The sequence below is a fragment of the Pocillopora verrucosa genome, chromosome 3 (assembly GCF_036669915.1).
Source record: "Pocillopora verrucosa isolate sample1 chromosome 3, ASM3666991v2, whole genome shotgun sequence".
Lineage (NCBI taxonomy): Eukaryota > Metazoa > Cnidaria > Anthozoa > Scleractinia > Pocilloporidae > Pocillopora > Pocillopora verrucosa.
Window position 1 is genome coordinate 30,871,287 of NC_089314.1, and position 14,507 is coordinate 30,885,793.

Below are 14,507 nucleotides of genomic sequence, written 5' to 3' on the forward strand. Positions count from 1 at the left end.
CGCAAAACATTAGAACAAAAAATTATCTTCCATCTTAATCCTCACGGTATTAACGAGCGCTTTTCATTCAAATAATTTATTCTTGTTTTCTCGTCATCATACTCCCACCAATATGAAGAAAGTGTCACGCTCCACTTTCTTCATATAAACCCAAACACAACCCACAACTCCTCCAATCGTTCTGACGAAGGGCTAACACTTGAAACGTCAGCTTTTTTACTCTTTATGGTGGTCAATTTACGTTTTCAACTCAGTTGTTAACACTAAATTACAGGCCTATAACAAGGTCTGCCACGTATGTTTACGACTCATAATATACATCATGTTCAAGCTTTTTCCTTACAGTTTAATTCCTTCAATTTTCTATCTTAGCCCCTCATAAGCAGGTATCCAGGATGAAAAGAATTCGGGCTATAATTGAAAAAAAGTGCAATGCGGAACGATGAACAGTTGTCATGGGATATTTAAAGGCCTGAATAAAAGGGCCGTTATATATATATCAGTATATATATATATATATACACACATACATACCAAGATTTTGTACCAATTAACGCTTTGGTTGTAAGGGCTTTCAACTAATAAACATCATCTTAAAGCTTATTCCTGTAATTCCTCAAATTTTCATTCTTAGCCCGCAATAAGCGAAGCATCCAAGTTGAAAAAAGTGCGGGCTATTTTAACGAAAAATGTAATGCGATCCGTTGAACGACTGTCACGACCTTTTTACTTGACAGTCGTGACAGACACGTTCACGTGTGTTGCACTTGCACTTGAAGCAAGGAGGACAAATTTCAGCGGAAGTCAAAATTCTCAAAATTAAAGAAGTTAATCGAACTAATAAGAGATAAAGAGGATAAAGTGGATCTGAAGGTGTGTCGATGGCGTCACTGTCGGCATTTATAATGAGCTGTTAACTGTCAAGTTGTTCTTGTTACAAAATTAAAGGATTTTAATTCTTTTTAGTCTGTTTCGCATTTGTCTTTTGTCATGTGTTGACATTTGTTCGTTATATCGGGGTATATTAAAGGTTTGAGCTTCTGGATTGAGTTCGTTATTTTAATCCAACAGCCACCTGTAAATATCAATGGAGTGGTCCTCTTTAGACCGTTTTAGTTCCAGCTTCACATATGTTTCGGACGATAAATATGGCTGACCATTCTTGAGCCTGCAAGGTGTTGAATCAAGCTCAACTGGAGGAGGCGGGGGGGGGAGGGGGGGGAAACACCGGTCCAATAATAAAACTCTCCTATGATAGACCTCGTTGTCTTACTGAAGGAAAGTGTTTTGCAAAGGAAGTGTTTGTCACAGGAAAAATTTCAGATCGAATAAAACCAATTTCTCTTCTTAAAGGCAAACTACCCAGCACTATGACGAGGGATATCTTTGGGTAATCTCGCACTCGCCACTAGGGGAGAGGGGCAACTGAAAGAAGGGGGGAGGGGAAGGACAGTTTTCAGCAAACTCTTAAATTCAAAAACTCTCAAGGGTAAACGAATATTTTCAGCACTTGCGATGTTTCGTATAAAAAGTGACACACTAGCACACTTAGGCGAGAAAAAGATCATGGTAAAAGTCTTCTTCATGTTTTCAGGTCGAGAAAGTTGACCATATACGCGTCATTAGTTTATAATTACTGTCCATGGTTTGGTTTTCAACAGTTGTGAATTGTAAACTTCAGGGTTTTTTTTTTTTTTTTTAATCTTGACATGAAGTTCAAAAAACATATTTAGTACTCAACACATATTTATTTTAATCCCGTTAAGTTGACTATTATTATACTCTCATGTCAAAAACAGCGACACTTGCACGATCTCTGTTGTTAAAGGCTTTATCGGCGATGAGCGCTGGCTAAGTACGTGACCTAAAAACAGAGGAATCCATTCACCGGATTACGAGTCATTCTCTGGAGATCACTCTCCATCCTTTGAACAACCGGATCTATGTAAATATTACAAATACGGCAGTTTCATTTGCCAATGTAAAAATTATTCTCCAGTTTACTAAGTGCCTGAGACTTTGTGCGAAATAGAAAACAAAGAAGTGAAAACTTAAATGAAAATTAGGTACCAAAAAAAATTACAAATGGTACCCTTGTATAAGCGAGTTGTTATGGTTTGAAAAACAGCAAAGTTAATTCTGAACTGCTAATTCTGTGAATGTGATAAGTGATACGGTAAAAGTCTTGTTCGATCGTAGTTATTCGCTAAAGCTGGTCATCTATAATTGTTTCCATCCCATGAAGACTTCCTCCAACAGAAGTATACGTTGTAGGTCAAATTTTGGGTCGAAACAAGAACCATAATGGTCAACATTAAGCTCACTGCTCTCATCTGGTTTGGATTGTTTCTAATGTCGGGATATACGGCGTGATTCTTTAAGCATTTTCATTTGGGGCTCAACGGAGAAATGAAATCCACAATAACTGATAAAAAAAAAAAAAAAGCTATCCTCTATGACAACCTACGGGAAAAATTAACTGCAAAGAAATAAGCAGAAAAACTTTGTTACGTATCATTAAACAGTGTTTTAATAGCCGTAAAGAGCAAAATATGTTTCATGTAGCCTCTTACTTAACTCTCACAATGGCCAAATTTTCAGTAGAACTGTTATACCACCTGAAACTTGTGTATTAGGGATGTCACTGTTCTAATGTTTTTTGTTCTTTTATTGTTCTTTTTTTTTTTTGTAACCTAACTACCAAATGTATACGATATCAAAGCCACATGAGAGGAGTCCTTTCTTCTCAGATAGGTGATGATATCACAGTCTTTATGTTGCGCCAAAATGTATCTTTAATATTCGAGAGTCGGCGCTCACTTAGGATCAGCGAATTCCCTTGGCTGCCAAGTCTCTTTTAACCCGTCGGAGATAACCTGAGTCCGGATAACCATACCTGCGATAATAATTACAAATATTTCAGCAGCGAATTGAGCAATATGTATTATTATGAAATATCAATAAGGAAGACTTGTGCGTCGAAGAAGAACATGGAGGCTTCCAAACTTTCAAGCTTCTACCCAACATTACATAATAACAGCTTATTAAACTCTCATGTAGTAACTTACTGAATTAACGAGTTATAGTACAATGAAAACTTAATTAATAAAATCAACAGTGTACATTTCTGTGTATACTAAGTACAAATTATATACACCACACCAGAACATGTATCCCATTTGTTAAAAACACTTAAAAGTGAAAAAGTCTTCGTTGCGCTTTGTTCTACAGGTAGTAACGTTTTTGTAAAAGTACAGCTGGTCTGATTTGTGCCTTAGGGTGTAGGGACAGGTATCGTCTAGGCGTGTTGGTAGAAGAGGATGAAGAGGGTGGTTTAAGTCCTTCATTTTGCATATATACTCTTTACATATCTTATCTCTTCTACACGTAAGGGTCTCCACCCGTGCTAACTTGAGGGCATCTAAGTAGCTATCAGCACACGGGAAAATCATCATAAGTGCACTTTTCTGTGTGGACTCAATTTTGTCAGACAGACAACCTGGAATGGATTGCCACGCAAGCACGGCGTACTCTAGAGCAGATCTAACAGATCTTGTATAGACCTTTAAGTTAGGACACAACATAAAGTTAATTAACATCTCTTTACATTTAATAGTAAAGAGTCCAATGTATTCTCTTTTAATTAAGTAGAAAAATATTAACGAATCACTCACTCGTGAGGCCCTCCAGATATATTAGTCTTGTGGTGAATACCATTCCAGGTGATCTGGTTTCGCAACTCAGAAGTTATTGACGTACCGCCCACCGTGAACACCAATCGAGCATCAAATGCTCTCCTCAGAAGAGCCAATACTTCTTTCCCTTCTCTGTTATCGGGAAGATATGCGGTACGACTGGTACTACTGTATGTTTCGCCAGGATGTGGATGCTCCCGGCCTTGAATCCCAGAAGGAAAGCTGTAGACAATAATAATTGTTCCACAACCTGCAAAGAGAATTGCGCCATCCGAGATGGTCAAAATGGAGTAACCAGACACCAGAATGAGTGCCGAATTAATTTTGCCTTTTACATGCTAGTAAAATGATCCGTCCTAAATCCGTCTCGTTTTGACGGCAACTGAGGAGATATTGAATCCAAAGTAAGATCTTTGTATCCGTTAACTTGAGATCTAGAACATTTTGCACTATCAACGATTATTCCATGACCTCCGAACGTTTTTTTTTTTTTTTTTTTTGTAGTTTATCGTTTGTCCTTTTTCTCAAAGTCTTTTACCAAACCATATAGAATGATCCACATCTCTTCACTCATACCAGCTCTTAAAAATCTTTCCCTTTATTTCAAGCGCTAGCACTACTTGCGTAATAAAACTTTTTACATCGTCACGGGTCGATGGGGCATTTTTAATGGGACGGGTGTCGAGGAGGAAAACCTGGTTAAAAACCACTTCATCACGGAACCTCACCGGATTTATCAGTGTGTTACACCAAACTCAGTCATATACCAAAACTAATATGAATATAATTTTCTCAGACGAAAGTAACCATTTTCAGGAATGAACGTAACCCAAACAAAACATCTACGGGAAAGCAAAAATTTAGGGCCTGTTTACATGGAGGCCTCAAGGTAGGGGACCCCAGGTAGGTGAGGTAACCCGCCTAGGTGGGGTAACCCGCATAGGTGGGGTAACCCGCCTAGATGGGGTAACCCGCCTAGGTGGGGTAACCCGCCTAGATGGGGTAACCCGCCTAGGTGGGGTAACCCGCCTGTCCGTATAATTTCTTATTTTATTTTGATTACGTTTACATGATAGGTGGGGTGACCCGCCTGTCCATATAATTTCTTATTTTATTTTGATTACGTTTACATGATAGGTGGGGTAACCCGCCTGTCCATATAATTTCTTATTTTATTTTGATTACGTTTACATGATAGGTGGGGTGACCCGCCTGTCCATATAACTTCTTATTTTATTTTGATTACGTTTACATGATAGGTGGGGTAACCCGCCTGTCCATATAATTTCTTATTTTATTTTGATTACGTTTACATGATAGGTGGGGTAACCCGCCTGTCCATATAATTTCTTATTTTATTTTGATTACGTTTACATGATAGGTGGGGTAACCCGCCTGTCCATATAATTTCTTATTTTATTTTGATTACGTTTACATGATAGGTGGGGTAACCCGCCTGTCCATATAATTTCTTATTTTATTTTGATTACGTTTACATGATAGGTGGGGTAACCCGCCTGTCCATATAATTTCTTATTTTATTTTGATTACGTTTACATGATAGGTGGGGTAACCCGCCTGTCCATATAATTTCTTATTTTATTTTGATTACGTTTACATGATAGGTGGGGTAACCCGCCTGTCCATATAATTTCTTATTTTATTTTGATTACGTTTACATGATAGGTGGGGTAACCCGCCTGTCCATATAATTTCTTATTTTATTTTGATTACGTTTACATGATAGGTGGGGTAACCCGCCTGTCCATATAATTTCTTATTTTATTTTGATTACGTTTACATGATAGGTGGGGTAACCCGCCTGTCCATATAATTTCTTATTTTATTTTGATTACGTTTACATGATAGGTGGGGTAACCCGCCTGTCCATATAATTTCTTATTTTATTTTGATTACGTTTACATGATAGGTGGGGTGACCCGCCTAAGCGGGTAGCCCGGTCTGCCAGGTAGGGTAACTCTGTCAGCCGGGGTGACAATTTGCCATATAAACATGTCAAGGTGGGGTAACCCGTCTAGCCGGGGTGGCGGTTCATGGCAAAAAACTCAAAAGCGAAACATGTATGTTTTAAAACTTTGTACATTTCCTAACCGTCTCATGGCAGAAGTCACCAGAAACCGCAACGGACACGCAAGGAGTGTACAAGGAGTGTACAGGAATATTTAGCGTTATAAATCGACCATATTTGGTTTCCCAAACTATTCCGTATAACGTATTAAGTCAACGGTTTCTCGCGAAACCAAACACCGCGTAACACAACGCGTGACGCTTTCATGAATAAATACATATGTGTCCGAGAATTAATCTTTCGTCTTTTTCGAGATGTGAGCTTGGGACGCCTCTGCTAGAACTCCTTAATTGCAAGCGCAACAACAACCTCAATAAACCTCACCCCAGCACCCCGGGGTTGTAAACGCGTGCATGCATATAAACGCGTTTTATTTTTCGACCATGGCTGAGGCGGGTTACCTCACCCACCTGGCGTCCCCAACCTCCATGTAAACAGGCGCTCAGATGGAGGGGACCCAAATTCGTCCTACAATCTCTAAGGGGATCCCATCCTCGTGTGATTATTTTATAATTACCGTGATAGCCTGGAAGACTCTGCTGACTATGGTTCACGTGCATTTTCCCGTCAGGTTGATTTCCTTTGACACCTTGCCGTTCTTTACATAGTGGACTTCGGTTGTCATAAGTCAACGTAGTCTCCACAGAGTCAGTACGGAAGACATGCCTACACCCCAATTTTTCAGGATTTTCTATCGCATCCCAACAAATCACACATTCGTCATCTTTACTTGCACCTCTAGAAGCAGAATCTAGTTAATGTAGAAAAATTAAACGTTGTTGCAGATATAGCATGGCTGTGTTCACAGTACAAATGAATAAAGGGGGTAAGTTTCTAAAGAAACTGTGGCGCTGCGTCGATGGGAGAGTATAACAGGATAATTTAGAATTAAGCTGACTATCGAGCGTTAGCCCTTCGTCTATTGCTCTGACGCAGGGCTAACGGCTCGAAACGTCTGCTTTTAAACTCTTTATGGTGACATATTTACTTTAATTATCAACTCAGTTGATAATACTTAATTACCCTGCTTCACAATACAAAGGCTGATAGATGAGGACCAATAACATAAATAATTCAAATAAACCATTACAAGGTTTAAAATCCCAACAGATAGAAGAGCTTTCATGCAATTCAAATATTGAGAAGGCTCATTTGGACAGCAGTCCGTGAACTCGAAAAGCTTCTCTTATCTCGGAGAGTGAAAAATTTTAATTCCTCTTTTAGGCATTTCCAGATCGAACAGCAATATCTTGGGCAACATTAGCATAAATCAATCTGTTGTACGGCTGTAACACTGAAACCGACTTTCTACTAACCTTATACAACCAATAAATTGCAAACAAAGGCCTAACATTGGTTTTGTTGGGATAAAATATTTCACCTCACGAAACGTAGTCTTACCTTCAGATGGTCCTACCCGAAGACCCTTTCCGTTTAGTGCGTCCTCGCGTCTGTTACTTGTCACTGCATCGCAAAAAGACTTGGAGGAGGAATCGCTATCCGATATCAAAGGGTCATTCACATCATCTGTCTCATTTTTTCCTTTATTCTTCTCCCTTTTTGAACTTGGAGGTTTGGGGGCCGTTGTGCTAGCAGCCAGAGACCGATCTTTTTGGATTTGAAAGAATTCGATGAATTCTTTCTGTATACCAAAGCCCCCTTTATCGATGATTGTGCCTGCTACTCCAGCATCATGACTGAGTTTGCAATCGGCTGCATTCACCATCATATCGGCGTTTTGATCCGTGATGTCACCCTTAACAACAGAAAGCTCAACTGAACCTACGAAACATAAGAGCTGATTTTAAGTAGCAAGAATATTTCAAACCACTCGACGTTTACGTAATGTAGAACTTACGCCTCAGTGCTTCTATCCTTGATATATTCTGTAAACTGATGAAGGATTTTAAACATGTTTCAAAGTTATTATCTTGTACCGTACCTAAACAACCTCGCAAGGTTAAAGGCAATGGTTATCATGTAAAATTTGCCCAACTTCAGGACCAATATCTCAGGGAAACGTACTTGTAGAGGCTAACTTAAGGTGCCAAGTTCGTCTTTCTTCTCAGAGTAAAGATCATGTGAGAAAAACTACTACAATTTTTTAGATACACAATGATATGAACATATCATTATACCACTTTTATACCATTGAAACGTGATGTTAGGTCGACAGAACGCGCAAAATATGTGACGGTATATTACTCTAAGAAACAAGGCAAAATGCGAAGCGAAGGAAAAATATGGCCGGACTAAACGATCCGAACCTTGCCCTGTTTACGTCTTTTGGCGTGACTTTCTAAGGGAGGAACTTTTAACTGAAACATATTTATGAAGTGAACAGAACGAAACTTCCAAAGCAGGAAAACTTTATTCGCAAAATTACAGAGCAATCAGAAAGAACCAAACAGTTTCTAAGGGCCTGTTTACATGAATGTGGGAGACCCCGGGTAGGTGAGGTAATCCGCCTAACCGTGGTCGAAAAATAGCCCGCATTTCTGATACAATCTTACAAATCCGGGATGCTGGAGGGAAGTTTCTCGACATTGTTATGGCACTTGTAATTTTAACAAAGGAATTTAAAATGTCGCTATGGCGACGTATGGTAAAACGTTACCGAAATAACATAATTTATTTTCTTTTAAGATTTTCGCCAGTAGCTCGATGCGTTAACGGTTTCTGAAGGTACAACGTCTTTACTTCGGCATAACATGTGAATGTAGAGTTGAGTTCAAAGAAAAAACGAGACTAAATCGCTGTCGAGGTTTCTTTGCAACAAGGATGTAAAAATTGTTGTTTTAACGTTTTAGCTCTGCATAGGACGACTAGGAAATGTACAAAGTTTTAACACACTCGTGTTTCGCTATTGTTTCACTCATTTTACCCCACCTTGAGACGTTTACATTACAAATTGTCACCTCGGCTGACAGGGTTACCCTTTCCAGCAGACTGGGCAACCCGCCTAGGCGGGTCACCCCACCTATCATGTAAACGTGATCAAGGTAAAATAAGAGATTATATGGACGTACCTAAGGTCCCCCACCTCAATGTGAACAGGCCCTGAAAGTCGAAGTCATCAACAATTGTCTGAAACCGAAAAAAAACGCAACGAAAAAATATCCAAAGTAACCTGAAGGTGCTTTATAGATGGGAGAAATGTGTAAGCAATACTAGCAGACGTAGTTCGGTATCAAAACGTAAGCGAATACGAGCCTGACTCTCTTTCGTACATGGAAGTGTTACGAAGTTTCAACTGTAAGGACAAATACCAACAAACCACCGAAACTGGAGTAAACGCAGGTTCAGAACCTGCTTAACGAGAGGCAACCTTGTGATGAAGCAGCATATGGTCTTTTGTACACAGTTTGGTTTAATAATGTCCTGTTCTTGGGTAAGAGTGCCCGCAACGAACATCATCGAATCAAGATTACAAATTCAAATAACCGCGAACACTTCAAATGTAAACAGTTCCACATTTGTCGAAGTACGACAAATAAATGTTGTATTTACCTAACATGTGTTCTAACTGATCATCACTTTTAAAGTTCTCGTCATCCTCATCTGTTCCATCTCTGCACCAGGCCCCTGCTTCCTGCGCCGTCCGATCAATCAGATAGAGGTGTGCTATGCCTCCTGATGGTTAAGAATTCTTGATTGATCACACCCTTTAACCCTAAATTATAACCTTACGCCATTGAGAGAATTTCGTTTTCGATATGATTAAGTGGAGGCCTCTTCACTGATGACTTTGAGGTGTTGTTGGTTAATAATAATAATATTTTATATTTATATAGCGCAGACCTCTATATGGATATATTCAGGTGCGCTTCACAATATTGTCAAATTGAAATTATGTTTAAGGTAAGTAAAAACATAAGAAACTATTTGATGATGGGAATAATGAGGAATCTTGGTCCTGTTACTTGGCTTTCACGCTCGGTGTATGTCATCGAAATTTCCCAGAAAAAAGCAGAATATATGTAATAACTATAATTTTAAATTTTACCTCGAGAAGCGAGCGGATTAACCACGTCAATAGTATACCTTTTACCTGTCATTTTAGATTTCTTTGACTCAGCTTTCATTCCCGGTTTCATAGAAGTGAACCTATACTTGTGGAACTGAAAAAAATGGAAAAATTTTTGGTTAAACACTGTCAAAGACACAGTGGTATTGCAAATGAATCTTCGTTCAAGTGTTGGGTGATCTTTTGCTGCTGAAACAATCATTCATAATTATTTTGACTTTGTAGGTGTAGCTGGTTTCTCACGTTGTTTCAACTTTCCGGTGACTGTAATGACGATGAATGAGCAAACAGTAAGTACAAATTTTCTGATTTTATTCTTTAACTTTTACCATAATATTAATTAAAAAATAGGTACAGTAAATTCCGAGAAGAGATCTAGGGGAACTTAAGTAATTCAGAGAAAAAAATAACTCTGACAATACTTAATTTATTTAATCCCGTTACCCATAAAAGGCTGTAAGAAATAACCTTTGATCAAATATTTCAGACTCATACAGTCAGTAATAATATGAATACCGTTCTTTCCTTTTGAATAAAATGGAAATTTTCAGAACATGAAAATGATACCTGGCGAAATGGCTGTGTCTCTCTCTTTTTCACTTGTAATCTAAATGGACTGTCCTTGATGGCTTCACCTCGGACTGTGACAGATATTTTGAAGTCATCTGCAGTTTCACTTCTGTACTTTATTTGATATCGACCATTTTTAGAGTCAGTCACGCTGGCTGTCAAAATTCCCATCGTGCTAATGGAGATTATTTCGACATTGACCTGATCGATTTCGCTATAAACTATTTGGCCCTTGATATCTTTTGTAATCACAGTAAAAGTGCTCTCCTCTCCTTGAATGGCCTCATTCAAACCACGACCTTCTGCAACAGATACCATTGGTTCTGTTACTGTCCTTATCAGCTTTCCAGGTCCGTCTTTCAAGCAACTGAAATTATTTGAACTGTACACAACTTCAGGAAAGACCAGTGTTGGCTCAAAGGGTACGGAGAGTTCTTGCAGCCTGTTCTTTAACATTTCTTCCACATTTAAAATTTCTGGTAGATTTCTACGAGAGAGAATTTCCGCGCCAAAATCGAGGCTGCTTTCGATTTCCACCACTCTTCCATCTAAGCTCGACATCTGGTTTAAAAATTCAGCTTCAAATGCGTCTTTCTGCTTTATTAACTTTCCTGTTATGTCTGCTTCATGCTTGCGAATAAATGTAATCCACTGTTCTGCAACCGTACGTACACTGTTTGTTGCTCGCTCAAAGCTGTTCATTACCCTGATTCTACCTTTCTCTAGAGATTCCTTTTTGTTCCTAACGTGAGATCCGTTTGCCTGAACCTCTCGTATCTTATTCTCAATTTCAGTTGTCTTATTTTTTAGTCCTTTCTCAAGCGAAATTTTCTTGTGGCAGTCGTGACCCAATATGGCGCAGTCACGACAAATGCAAATTTGACATGCGTCGCAGAAAAATCTAAATTCGTCATCGTGTTCCTTGCAGACGTTAGCTCTTCGAAAGTAGTCCTCTAAATCACTGGACTGAAGTTGTCCAATTTCCTTGAGCTGGTGGCCTCTGAAATCCTTCCACTTCTTGTGTACTCTAGCGCATTCTTCGCACAGTAAACAGTTGCAATCGGAGCAGTAAAACCTCAGCGATTTTTGTTCGTCGCAATTCCCGCAACATGATGATTCTTCTTGGCCTGTGTATGCCTCCACAATTTCCACCATTTGTTTGTAAAACAGGTTGGACGGAAGACTGTCGATGTCATTGTTGGGGCACTCAGTTACTGTACGGCAAGTAGGACAACTTAAGGCGCCTGTGCGATGTTGTCGAAGCCATCCTTCCAAGCATGATTTGCAAAAGGTATGAAGGCATTTGAGAATTTTCGGTTGCTTGTTTGCGCCGAATTGCTCCTGACACACTGGGCATTCTATTTCCTTTTTCACGTCATCGAAAAAACTTTTAGCTCGTTCCATGACTTCTTTAGAGGCAAAATAGAAAGTGTAGACACCTTCACCGTGAAAGCCCTCACAACACAAGCGTAAATTGGTACAGAGCGAAAGTATACATGCAGTCATGTGATAACAATTGTACCCAGGACCTCAAATATTTCAAAAACAAACGGTTGGGAAAGAATAAAGTACAAACAAAGTAGGGAACATGGAAACATAACAGACAAAATAAGACAAGAGAACATTTAAAACAAAAACAAAAAAAAAACATGTATAGATGATAACCATAATAAAATAAGCAATCGAAAACGGTTTTCTTGTTGTGATAATACTTTTAAGAGCCACCGACCGTAAATATCGAGAATCCGTTGAAAGATGCAAAATTTCATTATTCGTTATATTTTTTCCGACAGTTGGAAAAGATGGAAGCAAGAATTAGAGTTTAACATGGATTTGGCAATGAACGGTAGGGAAGAGGCGACGAAAGTAAAATTATTTCTGTATTTAATCGGCAGTCAAGGGAGGGAAATTTATGATACGATGGCCTTCGAAGTTCCAGCGTCGGAAAGAACTTTAACGCAGGTGTGAGCAGCCTTGTACGGACATTGTAATCCGAGAAAAAATGAACTGTTGAAAGTTTCAAGTTTCTCCCGTACTCAGGACCGGGTGAATCACAAGAAAAAATAATTGCAGATTTTAAGCTGTTAGCGACGACCTGTAACTTAGGTGATCCTAAAGATTCGCTGCTGAGAGACCGGATCATTTGGGGAATTCAGGACCAGCAGCTTTTTTAGAATAACTGCTTAAGATCCCAGATCTTGATTTACAAAGATGTTTCAGCGTTTGTAGATTGGCCGAGTTATCGAAAACACGGACTAAAAAGAAGTGCTCGGTTTGCAAAAGAATGAATCATTTCGCATCTCACCGCTTTATTAAAACGAGAAGAAACGTCGTCAAATCAGATAGTGAGAGCGAGCTCGATGAATTCTGCCTCACGCTCCGCTCAGTGAATGAAGGTGGAGTAATTGTTGTTCATGTACCGAGTGATCTGAAATATGCTAAAAGTTGTTCGCTACAATTAACGTCGGAAATATACTAGCCTAGTTTCAACTGGATAGTGGCGCGACATGCAATCTGGGTAAGTTGACAGCCAGTGCACCCCTTTGCTACTTCTTCAATTGCTTTGTCCATCCCTGGCCACCACATGTAGCTCCTGGCCAAGGCCTTCATCTTAAACGATTCCAAGGTGGCCTTCATGGAGTTCAGCTAACAGTTGTGCCTGGTGCTTGGGTGGGATTATCACTCGTGAGCCCACATAAGGAAGCCATCCTGTATGGTGAGCTCATCATTCCTCCTCTAAAATGGCTCCAGCTCCTTCTCACTAACAGTTGGCCACCCTTGCTTTGTGTTTTCCATCACACGTGACAAAACCGGATCTCTCTGAGTTGCTTGACGGATCATATCTGCATTGACTGGCAGCACTTCTATCTGGGATACTTGAAAAATCTCCACTGGGTCAACCACTTCCTTGTCACAGGCTTTCTTTAGAGGTAGGCGTGACAATCCATCCGCGTTTCCATGTTGGGTTGTGTTCTTGTACTCAATACTGTATTCAAACCCTGCTAGAAACAATGCATAACGTTGCAAGCGAGCAACTGTCATTGCTGGTTTTCCTTTCTTAGGATTAAAAATTGAGGTCAGGGGCTCATGATCTGTCACGAGTCTGAAATGACGACCAAACAGGTAAAGGTGGAATTTCTTGACTCCCCAAACCAAGGCTAGGGCTTCTTTATCAATTTGGGAGTAGTTCACTTCTGCTTTGGTTAGGGTACGTGATGTGAAGGCTATGGGTCGCTCTGAGCCATCCTCCATGATGTGCGATAAAAATGCCCCAATTCCGACCGGTGAAGCGTCACAGGCTAGTCTCAATGGCCGTCCAGGATCATAATGGGTGAGCACCATGTCTGATGTGATCAGCTTCTTTTCTAAGTGGAAGGCCTCCTCGCACTCTGTGGTCCAATTCCATATTTTTCCTTGCTCCAAGAGTCCATTAAGGTTTTCAAAATAGCGGTAGTGTCAACCAGAGGTGTGTTTGGGAAGGTTTCCTTATACGCCTCCAAGGGGAGTGTAGATATCGCAGAACCTGCTCCATCTTCAGTGTGTGGCCATTAGCTTTTGGTTTCACCCAGATGACGTCACTAACTACTCCATGGTTAACATTATTGACTTCTAGGGATGCCACCAAGCTATCACCATCGCGCTCATCATCTACCTCGAACGAGCGAAGGTTGGGGTTCTCGTCCCTTCGTCTTCGGGTAGAGTTCTGACTCTTTCCTGAGCGGCATACTCTTTGGATATGGCCTCATTTCCCGCATTTTCGGCATGTTTCATTCCTGAAGTAACACTCGGCTGACTCGTGTGTACTACCCCCACATCGATAACACTGAGATTTGATTTGACATCATCTTTCCCTTTAGGAACTCCTTCGCTATCCTTGTTTATTTTGTTGACTTCAGACTCTTTATTAATGTTACCCTGCAATTCAAGTGTGTCTTTCGCTGCCGCTCCCATTGCTAAGGCAATTTCTGACGCTTTGGCCAATGACAAATCTGGCTCGGAGGGCAGCCGTTTCTGGATAAGTTCATTGTGTAGTCCACACATTAGTCTATCTCTTGACGCGTCATCCAAGTTAGTTCCGAATTCACAATACAGTGACAATTTCTTTAATTCAGCAAGGTAAGAACTT

General features: G+C 40.0%; 1 protein-coding gene across 3 annotated transcripts; it reads right to left on the reverse strand.

Annotated features, from left to right (window-relative positions):
• Nucleotides 1-1,783: 1,783 nt before the first annotated feature.
• Nucleotides 1,784-11,830, reverse strand: LOC131787788 (E3 ubiquitin-protein ligase TRIM45). Of its 3 annotated transcripts, none has more exons than XM_066162953.1 (8): nt 10,379-11,830; nt 9,836-9,905; nt 9,295-9,417; nt 7,186-7,566; nt 6,302-6,535; nt 3,675-3,945; nt 2,821-2,896; nt 1,784-2,425 (listed from the first exon to the last, which is right to left on the reverse strand). In XM_066162953.1, exons 1-7 carry the CDS (start codon nt 11,783-11,785, stop codon nt 2,827-2,829), a joined length of 2,556 nt encoding a protein of 851 aa, XP_066019050.1. In that variant the 5' UTR covers nt 11,786-11,830; the 3' UTR covers nt 1,784-2,425; nt 2,821-2,826. The 3 variants fall into 3 exon arrangements, with proteins under 3 accessions (XP_066019050.1, XP_066019049.1, XP_066019048.1); XM_066162952.1 differs by having other exon boundaries at nt 1,784-2,479; XM_066162951.1 differs by lacking the exon at nt 1,784-2,425 and having other exon boundaries at nt 2,759-2,896.
• Between the last annotated feature and the right edge of the window lie 2,677 nt (nt 11,831-14,507).